Genomic DNA, 13,548 nt, shown 5'->3' with positions numbered 1-13,548 from the left:
CGTCTGGCCATGCTTCCCCTGGGGCTCTGTGTCTGTCCTTTCAGCAGCCTTTGAGAGTCCAGCCTGAGAAAAGCACATGAGAAACACCACGTACTCCAAACTCCCCCATGCTTTTAACTATCTAACAGCTAGTGTGTGGTCCTGTGGGGAGGCTGCAGGGTCTGGGTGGAATAGAAAGAGGGGCTGAGTTGCATTTCACACTAGGAGATACCCATGTCCTGGTGGGACACAGACCTGGCTGTGAGGACAGCTCCTATTTCCGTAGGCATCTAGAACGAATGCTATAATGGTTACAGGACTTCTATACTGCCATAGACTGCTTGCAGATAAATAAGCTGTGCTTAGTAACAACTATGAAAATGCTCAGCTGTTTAACTGTTAACCCTCTCTTTCATCATGTGTGTTGGGAACCTTGTTTCATCTTGTGCTCTGGTTTCCTAGACTTCAAAAGTAGTTCCAGCCCAGGTAATGGGTTTGGATAGGAGGTATCAAGCTGCTACGGTAAAGGATGTGCCCCTTTGAGTTGGGTGGGAAACATCTGATCCTTGGTAGCCTGTCCTGGGAAGCTGGCGTGGCTGCGGATAGCTCCAGGCTTAGCTCCTGAACATTTCCAAATTGTGGCGTTGGTTTCAGAAAATCATCCTTTGACAAGGCGACCCATGAAGTTTAACAGTTAATGCATGTTGGCTTCTGAGTCTTCGCCTGCGCTTGTGACATTCTCCAGGACCATCCTTAACCATCCTTTGTAAGGAAAGGGTGCAGGCTTCTCCGTGGATCAAATCAACTGTGGTATCTTAATCCCGCGTGCTTGTGTTGTGTGGCTGATAGTCAGTGGTCAGCGCTGAGATGTTCCTGATGGGGTTTTTGTTGTCATTTGCACATATTTAGTGTTCTGGTTCTGGGGCCCTCCATTTCTGCCTTGTTTTGCTGTGCATGATATAGGCTGTTGCAGCGTGCAATGTCATCAGTAACATCAGGATCGTGCTGTTTTCTGGCTATCTGCAGATTTGGGAGCCCATTGTGCCATGAAAACATTTTTAAATCAATGGGCGTAGAAGGCTAACAACCTGGCCGCGATCTTCTGGGGCGATCTGGGAGCTAGTGCCTGATGCTGCCTGGAAAGGGCTGGAAGAGGCAGATGGAGGCTGCCCCAGGTGGTGTCGATAGTGGAGCATTGGAGGAGGGGGCTTGGGGGAGGGTAGGAAAGCTTTGGGTTAGCTGTCTATTTTCTTGTTTCTAACTGTTTTGTTCTCTCCTTTTTCTCCTTCCCCTTCCCTGCTTTCTAAAGAACATAGGAAGCTTCTTGCTGGTAAGTGGTGGTGCGTCATGCAAAAAAAAAATACCATTTTTTCCATCCGCCATCAGACTCACTGGCTAGTCCGTGTCATTCTTCCATCCACCCAGAATGTGCTGGAGCAATAGAAACCTTCTGGAGGTGGGTACAGGCACATCCATCCCCACGGCCTCTTGGCTGCGGAGCGTGCGCTCACTTCAAAGGGAGCTATTGCTTTTAGATCACAGTTTGAAGAACTGCTTTTCCCTCTGCCTCCGCATTGCCCAGCCTGACAGTGTTGCCTGGGCTCAATTGGATCGCTACTGTCCTTGCACAAAGCAAGCGACAGCTGCTGCGGCACCAAGCCTCTGGAGTGCTGTGGGCGCGAAACTGTGATCTAAGGACACCCCTCACCTAGTGCTTGTCTCGTATCCGACTCCATCCTCAGCCTCTCACCTTCACCAGCATCCCGGGGAGGGTGGGGGAAGCACTGTCCCGGCTCATACTGGAGGTAAAACGGACGGGTTTGCCTGTTGACCTGGCCTGGGGGTTTTGTGGCCTGTGCTGCACCTGATGTAATTAATGAACGAGGGCAGAGCATCGCTGCCAGCAGGTCGAGGGGCAGAGGCCATGTGTGCTCCCCGTCCTGGCTGAGCTGTGAAGCTCCAAGTATGGGGCAAACACGCCACGGACAATTCTCTGGGCATTTTTCTGGCAAAAACAAGTGAAGTGTGGGCACAGGTCGAAGCCCCTAAGGTGTTCCTGTCCCTGCCCCTCTGGTCGCCTCGCCTGCCCTGCGCAGTGTCGGCAGTGGCTCCTCTCGTCCTCAGCTGTCATCTGCACAGACAGTTGTTTTAAACAGTGAATCCCAGTCATTAAAACAAACCATATGCGTGCCCCGGCTGACGAGAGCAGCCCTTCGCGGGCAAGGGTGTACGGCTGCAGGCTGCAGGCTGGCTGGGTGCCCACGTCTCTCCGGTCCCTGGTGCTGGGAATCCTGGCATCCCGGGAGCCTCGTGGCCAGCTCCTTTGTTTGGTGGCTGTGGATACAGAGCGTATGTAAGGAAGGCGTTTGGCATGTGGTTGGGGCTGGCAGTTCATCTCACGCCTTCCCCCTGCATGCACAAACCTTTGTGCACATCTGCTGGCGGCACGACTGGCTCGGGCTGGAGGAGGGGGTAAGTGAGTGTCCCCCCCGTGCTGCTGCCCCTCTCCAACACCCCCGGGCAGCTGCACTGCCGTGGCAGAAGGTCCCAGGTCCGTGTTTGCCGCAGACAGGCAGCTGTTCCCTCTTTGTACGGACAGGCCTGGGTTTAGAGGTATCAAAACACTTTGTTGCACCAGCTTTGACTTTGGGACTGCTCCTCTGCCCACATGGTGCTCATCTTGAGACCTTTAGGTTCACTGCTGATCCACACCTGATAAGCAGGTGTGGGGCGGGATGGAGCTGTGGCAGCTCAGCCAGCCTTGGTCTGGGCATCGTTGCTGGCTGTGTCAAACCCCACTGAACTGAGGAAAAGGGAGTTACACCAGGACTGGACCGGCTGTGGCTGGTGAGCTGTTTAAAGCTATTGCTGCTGTATTTCCTCCCTGTTTTGTGCCTCTCATTATGTATAATATATAGACTGTATTGTGCACATCGGGAGGGGTAGGCTAAGGGTTTGCTTGGAAACATGCCCTTGCTGCAAAGGCGCTGGAGAGGGAACAGAGGGACATAAAAGTTTTATTGAAAGCCGCCTACTCCTGGCTGGGACCCTGGGCCTCTCTGGGTCCAGAAGCAAGGAGAGAAGCTATCCAAGCCGACAGCATCCCCTGCTGGATAATGTTTCCTGTGTCTCTAGCCCTGAGATGCATAAACCAAGTCGAGAGTGTTCTGCTCTTCTCCTGGGTGCCGGCAGCTTCTGCCAGCAGCCCCATCGGCTGGATGCTATGCATTGCCGTTTCACATTCAGCTGCGTGTGGTTGACAGTGTGATAGCTGGATGCCGCCTGCTTTTGTCTCTCCCAGACAGAAGGTTGGGCAGGAGAAAAACGGTGTGGGTTCCCAGGGCTGCCCACCCTCCCTCGCTGTGTCCCCATCCAACGCGTAAGCCCCGCTGCAGTGCCTGCGAGCGTTCTCCGAGCAGGACCATAGTTGCTCAAAGGAGAGGGTGTCCCTTCCTTTCCTCGCCTTCCTGTAGGCTCCTATGGCTCTCCCTGCCTTCCCAATCCAACTGGAGCAGCTGCCCTCCTCCCCTGAGAGCATGTGCAAGCATGTTTTTTGCTGCCTATGTTTCTTTTCTCCTTTCTAGTGACGTGCTGGAGCCCTCTTCCTTTCACCTTACTGTGTAGCTGGGGGGCTTTGCTCTCCCCAAGAGGGTGGCCTGTGCTGGGTTTGACTGAGCACTGCTGTGGAGCGGGGCGATGGGCTGTGCGTCCTCCCCTGCTGCTGTGGTAGGGGACGATGCTGCTGCCTCTCGCCCTGCTGGTAAGCCTGGCTCTGTGTGTTCCCAGGCCGGTCTAACGCCGCACCGTGGCTCTTGTGGTTTGTCCGCTTTATGGGAGGCGGTTAACAAAGCTCTGCTGCACCAGGCGGCCCGGACCAGGGTCCAGGGCTGATGCTCTTGTCTGTGGTGGGTGCGGGACACAGCCACGACTGAGTCCCTGCCTCGGAGCCGCTGTGTGGGAGCCCCGCACCCTGACTCTGTGGCAGGCGCTGGTGCCGACTGGCACAGAGCTGCATCACCCAAGGGTGCAGGTGTAATTCCTTGTCGGTGTGGGCTGTCTTGTGGCTGCACTGCCTCTCGGGAGAGGTGCAGGGAGAGCACTTGGCTGGTGAAACTCTGCTCTTGGCCCAGGGTAGGGAGCAGCGCGAGGTGTCCGGCTGAATCGGGGGGCAACCTGCTGCTCCCCTGCAGAGCCCTGGCTGGGAGGAGGTGGCAGAAGGCTGCCAGGCTGCCCTGTGGCATGGCGTTCGGCTTCCGAGAGCGGCTCTGGCTGAAGGCTGGCAGGCCCTTTTCCGAATATCGCTCCCAGCGCTCCCTCTGCCTGCAGCACTTTGTACAGCTGCCACGGCAAAGGGATGCTTCTGCCGTCAGGACGTCTCGCCGCCGCGCAGGGTATGTGCTGGCCGTTCCTGCATCACCCCGCTGCCGCTGCTTGGCTCCTTCAGCGCTGGGCTGGGTGGGTAGGAATTGAGGTGTTTTAGTGAGGTACCTCTGCTTCCATATTCTCTGCGTGCCTGGTTCTCGCTGGCATGATGTGTTTTCTCATTAGCTGGGCTCTGCTGTTGTAGTTTGAGGACTTTGAGGCCTGTTTGAGGTTACTGGAGGTACCCTAACTCCAGCCAATGCTGCTCTTTCGGGCGGACCCAGCATGAAGCCCACCCCCACCCCTGTTGCTGAAGGATGTGATTCGTTTTCTGGAAGCACTCTGGTGACAGCTGCTTTCTTGGTGGGAAGGTATCCAGAGCGCCAGGAATACATGCTAATTTTAGCCTGCTGGGTGTTTGCTCCAGAAAAATGCCGTAGATTTGTTTCATCATTTGTTTTCTACTGTTTTTTCCTATTTGCACCCTCCCATGTTATCATATCCTTGAGGAACTCTGCAACACCAGCTGATCCTCACGCCCCCTTGCAGATGAACAAGTTTACATCAGCTTGCAAAGCAACTGGTGTATGTTTGGAAGAGGGTTGGCAGAAGTGACGTCTTGCAGCTCAGCCAACTCAGTCGGCGCAGAGAGGCTGAAGGCTTGGACGATTCACTCTCATTCACTCCAGTAGTCAGGCAAGGCTCTGGTGGAGGGAGTTGATGCTGTCTTGGGGAAGCAGTAGCCACAGGACAGTGTAAGTTTAGGACAGGCTGTAGCCCCTGAGCTCTTTCGAAGGTCTGTGTGTCCTCCAGCAAGGGAGGCGCTTCCCTTCCTCATCACCCTCGCGTTGCTCTAACATCACCCCCTGCGCGCCATGTCAGTGGAGGTGCTGCGGGCTTGCGGCTCGGCTCTCAGCCGGAGTTTTTTGCAGCACGGGTTGGCGAGAGCGGCAGGTGGCAGTGTGAGCCTGCCGGAGGAGCCAGGGCTGCAAGCGGGCAGCCCGGGCTGCAGCTCGGGGCGCATCTCCCATCTGTGCGGTAGCGGGGTTGGGGCCGTAGTGCTGTGCACACCCTGCCCCGGACACCCTCGGAGTATCGGGAGAACACTGGTGGGACAGACTCGAGGGGTCTTTCTCCCAGTCTTGCCTCTCTCCAGCCCGGGTGATATTGTCAACATTGCTCCTGAATGCAAGTCCTGCAGCGGGCGGCTGTCCTGACAGCGCAGCGTGGCTCTCCTGGGAACCACAGAGCAGGGAGCCAGTGGCCACTGAAGTGAGACCACACCTGGAGTGCTGTGTCCAGTTCTGGGCCCCCCAGTTTAAGAAGGACAGGGAATAACTTGAGCAAGCCCAGCGTGGAGCTACCAAGATGCTCAGGGGACTGGAGCGTCTCTCTTATGAGGAAAGGCTGAGAGACCTGGGCTTGTTCAGCCTGGAGAAGAGAAGGCTGAGGGGGATCTCATCAATGCTTATAAATATCTGAAGGGCGGGTGTCAGGGGGATGGGGCCGGGCTCTTCAGTGGCACCCAACGCCAGGCCAAGGGGCCACGGGCACAAGCTGGAACACGGGAAGTTCCACCTGAACATGAGGACAAACCCCTTCCCTGTGCGGGTGCCAGAGCAGGGGCACAGGCTGCCCAGAGAGGCTGTGGGGTCCCTTCCCTGGAGACATTCACCCCCCGCCTGGACGCGGCCCTGTGCCCCTGCTCTGGGGGTGCCTGCTCACGCAGGGGTGGGACGGGGTGAGCTCCAGAGGGCCCTGCCAAGCCCCACCAGGCTGGGATTCTGTGAATCCCTCGCATGGTGCCTTGGTCTGGGAAGTCCTCTCGGGCTGTGGGTGCAGGCCCAGCCGCCTCCTTTGGAGCGTGCAGGCTGGGCTGGCGGGGAGCGAGGAGTCGGGGCCGGGAGCGCGGGTGCCAGCAGCCCCGCCGGCTGCGTGAGCAGTCACCTGGGGCAGCGCTTTACCCTTGAGAAGGCAGAGGGGAACAGGGCTGGGCAAAGAGTGCTGGGGCTCCTTGGCTGGAACAGTGGGGAGCTGCGTGGCTTTGCGCTGAGATGCATCGCCTTCCTCCCAGGTTGCTTTTGCTTTGCTGTGTGTCTGCTCTTGGGCAGCAGCCCTGCTCTTCTAGATCTGGATAGCGAGTTCTGTGTGCAAACCTTGTGTTATTTTCTTATTTTCTTTTCTGAGGGGGGAAGCAGAGATGTCATAAAACCCATTCACCACTGCATACGGGTAGCTAGGTGGAAGGGGTGTGGACTTTGTGCAGTGCGTGTGGGGACCATGTGCTAATGGGGGGCTGTCTTGCTTGCAATGCAGCGTGTTTCAGGACAAAGTCATTAAGTGGGGAAACCCCCCTCTTCAGAGGAGGCAGACAGGCACCCCTTGTCCAGCACTGCCTGGCACGGCCGTTTATTAGGAATGGTGTGAATTAACACCCCTTTCCACTCCCAGCACACGCTCCAACATAGCCACAAGGCTGGCCACCCCAGCCCTATCTCCCGCACCCGCTCTCCTGTCTCCCATTGATAGGGTTTAAAAGCTCTTTATTTCCAAGCGCTGCTCAGCAGGAGTCAAGCTGGGTCCTGCCAAGTGTTAAATGAAATAATTAAAATCCCCACTTTCCCCCCCTCCTGCTCCTTTCTCTGTAATGCTGGTAATTAGCCTGTAAAACTGCAGGAGGGGATGGGGAAGCGAGAATGTGCAAACGTATTCTGCAGGCTCCCTCCTCCTCCTCTTCGCCCTCCCCTGGGGAAGCACAAAATGGCTCTCTAGGCATTGGGTGCTGTCAGATAAATCCCAATTAGCTCCCTGCCAAACAGGATTAGCAAGAAGGGAGCCAGGTGGGGATTCAGCCTGGCGACAGCAGGAGCTGGGGGCTTCTGGAAGGTCTCTAGCTCGGTGAGGAGGGAGAGATTGACAGCTGTCAGTCAGATCCCAAAGTAGCACCAATTTTTGGTGTCTTGGGCTGGTGTCTGGCACCTGGCAGGTAGAAATGAGGAGGTGAAGGAAATGAAACTGGTGTCTTCTGCTGGTGTTACCTTTTCCCAAGTAACTGGTGGCTTGAGGGTGTGGAGTCCCACAAGGTGCCTGTGAGCGCCCTCCATCCGAGCTCAGCGCAGAGATGCAGGGCAGCGTCCGTGGGTCCTGCTGCTCCCAGCACTGACGTGCTGGTGCTCTGCCCAGGCCCTGAGAACGGAGTATGTGTCTCCTGCCAGCTCCATGCTTCAGAAGCAAGAGGATGAACCTACCGTCCTGCCACGCTGAGCACAGCCCTCTGCGCCCAGCCCAGCCCCTTCTGCCTGGCTGATGCATTTTAGCAGCAGCTGTGACATCCTCGCTGTAAAAGCCCAGAAATAAACCCGTTAATGGCACTAGGCTTTAAACTGGCTGGTGACCACATGGAGGCCATAATGCACTGAACACTTTCATTTAGAAAACTGGGCAGGGGGGAATGTGGATGAACTCAAAGATAATGTTTTCTTGCCTGCAGTAGAGGAATAGCAGCTGTGTCTGAGGGTGTTATATTGGTCTGCTGTCCCACATCCCTCCCTCGTCTTTCCTGGCAGACGCGGTGACTTTCTGCCTCTTGTACCCTGCTGGGGCTGGCCCTCTTCCGAACACCTGCAGCCTTAGCCAGGCTGTTTCTAGTCCGAAGGAGGAGGAAAGGGAGAAATGCCGTTGGCGCAGGCGCGTGGCGTTGCTCGGAGCAGGGGCGGTAAGTGGTGGGTGGAATGCTGTGGAGCCTCGGCATGGCTGGGGGATGAGTCCCCTCTGCCCAGGGCTGGCCAGGCTGGGCTGTCCCAGTGCAGACTGAGCCAGACGTAGAGGTACTGGGAGGGCTGAGCTGTCCCTATGTCTTGGGTGCCTTTGGCTTGTGCACAGCCACCGCTTTCCACTTCAGGCTGGCCTGGAGCTGGTGGTGTGCGGTCAGTGCTGCTGGGCTCACTGGCCAGCTTTTCTGAGCTGCTCACTTCCGAGCCAACGGCAGCTTTTATGTGCTCTTTTGCCTTGTGAGGTCTTGCTGTATCTTCCTGCTTGGTCCTTTGTGCGCTGATGTCAGAAGTGTAAAGAGAAGGGCTGAGCATGCATGGTGGGCACGGTTGGCAGAGGCAGCGGGTGGGAGACCGACTGTGTGCTGTAGCTGGTGCAAAAGGGTGCAGGCATTTGTGAAATGCTGTAGCTGTACAGCGGTGTCTACATGCAGCTGGCTCTGGGGAAGGGGGGGAATAACAGGCAAAATTGATGACCCCCATGGATGGACCAGGCAAGTGTGATGTCTCCCCAGTGCAAATGGCTCTTCTGATTATAAAGTCTTACCTGAAAGACTCCGCAAGGGGCAAAGGTGCAAGTGTTTGTCTTTCCCAAGAGGGTGATGAACCGGTCTGCCCATGCTGGAGTTTGAACCTGCCTCCTCCAGGACACAAAGGCTGTTCAGATCTGAGGCAGTGCTGCCCCTAAAAGTGGCCCCCAGATGGCTGGAGGGGACAGAGTCCTTGCAGACCTGGGAAGAAAGGGAGGACTGTGTGGTGGCTGATTTGCATGTGTAAGCATGCACACAGGAGGATGCAAATGTCCCCACTTCCCTTTGGGGATTTCTTTCTTTTTTTATTCGAAGCCAAGCCTTTGGCCATAGCCTGCATGTGCTGGGATTGCCAGGGGAGCATGGCTCTGAAGCCCTACCTGGGAGGGGGTGTGTGGAGCAGGCCCTGAGGGGAGAGGGGTGCTGCTGGGCCAGCATCAGCACGGCAGTGCCCTGGTGAAGGCATTGGGCAGGAGTTTGGCACCCAGGGCAGAGCAGAAGGATGCAGGACCAGGCCAGGCTGGCCAAGTGGTGACCAAGTGAAGGAGAGGGCGAGGGCGCACTGCTTGCTTTTTGGGAAGGTCTTGACTTCTTGCATGATGCTCCCACGGGGCTGTGGTAGCTGGGGATGGTCCTGGAAATGGGGCGGCAGTGGCAGGGCCTTGAGCTTACCCTTTGAGAGAAAAATACTGGTTTGGAGGAGTGGGGGGCTCTCTCCAGTTGCCAGGGCGCTCTGACTTGCTCAGCCAGTCCTTATGCCTCATGCCTGGTGAAGGAAGGGGTGTTGTCCCATGTCGCAGGACGCAGCCCTGCGGCCTCTGGTGCTGGCTGAGGAGCCCTTTTCCACCTGCCCCCTTCAGCTTTCTCCCTGGCAGGGGGCTTTGCTTGTGAGTGGGTTCCTGAGATGGGTTCCTAGCAGGGGTCTGCTTGGGAGAGATGGCTTGGCAGTGTGTTTCCCGCTGAGCCCTCGTAGCATTTGGGCTCTTGGGGGTTCTTTGCAGCCCCTGCATGTGTCATGAGAACGGCTCCTGGGGTGCATGCTGATCTGCCTTACTGCTCGGACGTGAGGCCGTCAGGCACCCTGCTCGTGTGGGCTCCCCTCCTGGCAGGGTGGTTAGGATGCAGACCGTGCCTCACAGCAAGCTGGGATCATGTTCTGCGAGTCCCTGGGGAGGGGGAGGGAGCAATGCAGGTTTAAAGAGGAGCAATGTCTGGGACGTGACTCGGATTTCTTTCCTCCTGTCTCCGTTTTTCTTCCTCCCTGTACTGCTCTTGGAAAACTGCACCTGTGGCGCTGGGATGCCCAGGGTGCTCCTAGCCTTCATCTCCAGCAGAGAGGAGCAGTGTGGCTTTGTGCTGCGGCCGTAGGGCAGCTTGTGCTAGTCCCACAAGGAGATCATGCAACCTGCTGATTCGTGGTGCCTGAGATGCCCTGCTAAGGGACCACCCAGTCTCCTCTGCATCTCCCTGCTGGAGGGGAGAGTGGGTGGATTCAGCTTTAGTGTTTGTGTCCCTCGGGCTCCAGGTGAATTGCCAAGGTGAGGGAGGGAGAGGCAGCGCAGGAGCAGGCTGGGGCTGGGAGGGGTATGTGAGGGTTATTCTGATTCAAGTTGTTGTTGCCTTGTGGAGGAGTGGGTGGTGGGAATGCTGCTGTCCAGCCAGCTGGGCACCCCCCCAGGGACAGAGAGCTGTGCAGCCCCAGCAGCTTCCCTTCCCAGCTGCGGCAGCTGCCCAGTCGGTGCCGAGCAGGGGGAGACTTCAAGCAGCTTCCCTGCAATGAGTTTCCCAGTTTGACCACAGCGGGGTTACCCACTGCCACCTCTCCACAGCGCTCGTCTTGCCTTACGAGCACCGGACGGGTGTTTGAGGACTCCTTCCTTGCCTTGCACATGACACAGCAGGGTACAGACAGCCCCTCCGCAGCACCTGGGGGACAGGAGGCTGCAAGAGTCCTCCTGTCTTGTGGTTTGGGTCATAAACCAGCTTCTGAAGCTGAAGGGCTGTTTACAGTCAGCCCAGACTTGTGTTCCAGTGGTTCTGTAACTGGAGAACCTTCCTCTCACAGGGTTTTGTTCCTAGTCTCCAGAGCTGCTTCTTCCTCCATGGTGAGGAAGAGCTCAGCCTGTTTGCTAAGGACCATGGTGCCTTAGAAATGAAGCGGCAGGTCACGGCACTGTTAGATGCGCGGTGCCCTGGGGGCAGGGAAGCAGCTTGCCGGGAGCTGCTGCTTTTGCCAGGGATGCCGGACGGGGCTTCAGTCTGGAGAGGTGCTATGGAGAGCAGGGACAGACTGGAGCCTTGGCTTCTGGCCACCAGGGATCACTGCTTTTGGGAGTGCTAGGGCTGTAGTAGGGCTGCCCTCCCTGCTGTTTGCTCTTGCCCTGTCGCTGGACTTTCTCTCAAGAAATGAGGCTCTTGGTCCTGCCTTCCCTCTGGCTTTCAGCCCCACTCTCCTCTTGGCACCTTTCCTGTCCTTGCTGGCAGCATCCTGCCCAAGGAAAACGGTGACCAGAGGCTTCTGGAGGGTGGGAATACCCAGGTAGGCAGGGAAGGGAGCGGCACAGCTTGACGGTGCATCTGTGCCCCAGCACCTCTTCGCTCTCCTCCCCCTGGTCCAGCTGGCAGTGCCAGCGCAGACCCAGAGCCCGCAGCGGGTTCCAGCTCCGGCTGGCTCCCCGCCGCCTCCTCCTTGTGCTGGGGTTGCCCCGGTCCCCCCGGGCGTGTGTGCAGGTCCCGGGATGGGGGGGTGGGAGGAGCGGTGAGGGGGGACCCGGGGCAGCGCGACCCCGCCGCCTCCTGCTCTTTGTCTGCGCCGTTCCCACCGCGCCGCCCCGTTCGCCTTCGCCTCCCCTTTGTTGGCCGCCGGAGCGCTCGGGAGGGGCTCGCATCCCCCCCCCATCCCTCCGCTTGCCGGGGCTCGACCCGCCGTGCCCGGAGCCGGGGGCTGGGGGGGCGGCGGGGAGCCCCGCTGCCGGCGGAGGGAGGGAGGACGGCGGCCCCCGCGGGGCAGGGGAGCGGGCGGGGAAAACTTCGGGGCGTGGGGCGGGCGCTCGCACGGTTGCTCGGGCTTCTTTCCTCGTTGCTCTGTTGTCTGATGCCGCACGGTCCTTTCACCGCTCGTAGGGCGAACCTTCGGTGCTGGAATTAGGTCTCTGAGCTCCCGTCGCACGCTACACGCCCACCCACCCAGGGTGCTCCCATCGCTATCGCCCACCGTTCCCATCGCTATCGCCCACCGTCCGTGCTGCTGCCTCTCCATGCCGGGCTCCACAGGGAGCTGGAATCTCTCTGGGAAGGACTGGCATGTCACAGCGGTGTGAAGAGGGGAGCTGGCCTGCCCCGGCCACCGCCGTGGCGGTGACGGTGACCCCGCTGGGCAGCGTTGCTCTCCGCCAGCAAGGTCTGCGAGGCGGCAGCCCGCCGAGGGGGAAAAGCCGAGCTGTGGCCCCTTCTTGCTCACCGGAGGGCTGGGAGGGTGCCGGAGAGCTGGCACCCAGCTCGCGTGAAGAGGGGCGGCGGTGGGGGAACGCTGTGTGCCGGCTGCCCTGGAGGAAACCGGAGCCGAGCAGGGATGGATGTGCAGCAGCTGTGAAAGGAGCTACGGCGTGGAAAGGGAAGTGCCTGCCCTTGCCCGGGGTGTGGGCAAACTGAGCGGCACCCTTGGGCTGCTCCCAGCAGCTGGCTGCAGTGACCTGCCCCGGAGGGTGAGAAGCCTGTGAGCGTGGGAGCGCCTGCCCCGGAGCAGCCGCAGACGGAGGAGACGTGGGGACAGCGGAGGAAACTCAGCATTCCCGGAGCAAGGCTGGTGCAGAGCCTGAGTGGGGAGCTGAGAGGCAACCGTATGCCGCTCTGGTGGCGAGACCTCCCCTCCCATCCCCACCAAGAGGATACGGATGTTGCCGAAGCTGCGAGCCTGAGAAGAGGGGTCCCATGCTGGCACCCGTCGCGCTGTCTCTGTCCCAGCCCTGCTCTCAGGAGCCGTCGCGTGTTGGTGCTGGTGTTATTCCCATGCTGGTAGCAGCTTGTCTCCATCCTGGTGGGCTTTGCCGCAGAACTTGAGCTCTCAGCACTTTTGCCTGGGGTTGTTTAGTTTGCTTTCTGCGGGCAGGTGTGGATTGACACCTTCTGGGCTGGAAGAGGGATTGCTGAGCTCAGGACTGTGGGTGTCCCTCTGGAGCGGGCTCGGACCTGACCCCTAGACTGTGCACCTGAGATGGCAGATGTGGGGACAGACTCTTGCTCCTGAAGGTGTCCCGCCCTGCCCTCCTGTGAGTGGAGGATGGGAACCTCTGGGAAAACTTGCAGCTGCCGAAGACGACCAGGGAAGGGGGAAGAGGGATCCATGTGAGCCTTGTGGCTACTCTGCCTTGGATGGGTCGGTGGCGGGTTGAGCTTTGGCCCGCAGCGTGACAGCTGAGCATGACGGCTTGCCAGTACCCCATGGCACCGGGGGCTTTGGAGCGGGATCGGATGTACCAGCACAAGGTCTCCTTGGTGGTGCGGTATTTCATGATCCCGTGCAACATCTGCCTCATCCTCCTGGCCACCTCGACGCTGGGATTTGCTGTGCTGCTCTTCCTCAACAACTGTAGGTGTCCCTGGGCGTGTGGGAGGAGCAGGGGAGGGAAAGGCAGGAGTCAGGTCAGCCGGCGTGCCGGGGCTCCGGTGCAGGGGCAGCGCTGCCAGCCGCCGGCTGGGCTTTGCCCTGCGCCCGAGCGCTCATCGCTCGCCTGCTGCTGTCTGGGGAGAAGCCGGCAAGGCAGCACCCCACCCTGCAGCTCTGCTCCACTTTTCCCTGAGACGATGTTGGCAGAGAACTGCGGAGCGGAGCTGCGAGGGTGGGCGTGCGTGGGCCAGCCCCGACTCCCCACCTTGCACGGTGCGCTCGTGCTCTCAGCTGTGCCAGC

General features: G+C 58.8%; 1 protein-coding gene across 3 annotated transcripts in view; it reads left to right on the top strand.

The window, feature by feature from the left end:
• Positions 1-13,548, top strand: part of AGRN (agrin) — a 132,067-nt gene that overhangs the window by 49,401 nt on the left and 69,118 nt on the right. Inside the window, exon 3 of one of the 3 annotated variants that reach the window (XM_064470516.1) lies at positions 1,289-1,309. The exons of 1 other annotated variant lie outside the window; for it this stretch is intronic. In XM_064470516.1, coding sequence (XP_064326586.1) covers positions 1,289-1,309 — 21 coding nt within the window. Of the gene's footprint in view, positions 1-1,288; positions 1,310-13,045; positions 13,230-13,548 lie in introns of those variants that run through there. One more of the 3 variants, XM_064470518.1, reaches the window with a different exon arrangement.

Source organism: Phalacrocorax carbo, chromosome 20, assembly GCF_963921805.1.
Source record: "Phalacrocorax carbo chromosome 20, bPhaCar2.1, whole genome shotgun sequence".
Lineage (NCBI taxonomy): Eukaryota > Metazoa > Chordata > Aves > Suliformes > Phalacrocoracidae > Phalacrocorax > Phalacrocorax carbo.
Note: the sequence above shows the minus strand (reverse complement) of the source record. Positions and strands in the feature narration are given on the sequence as shown.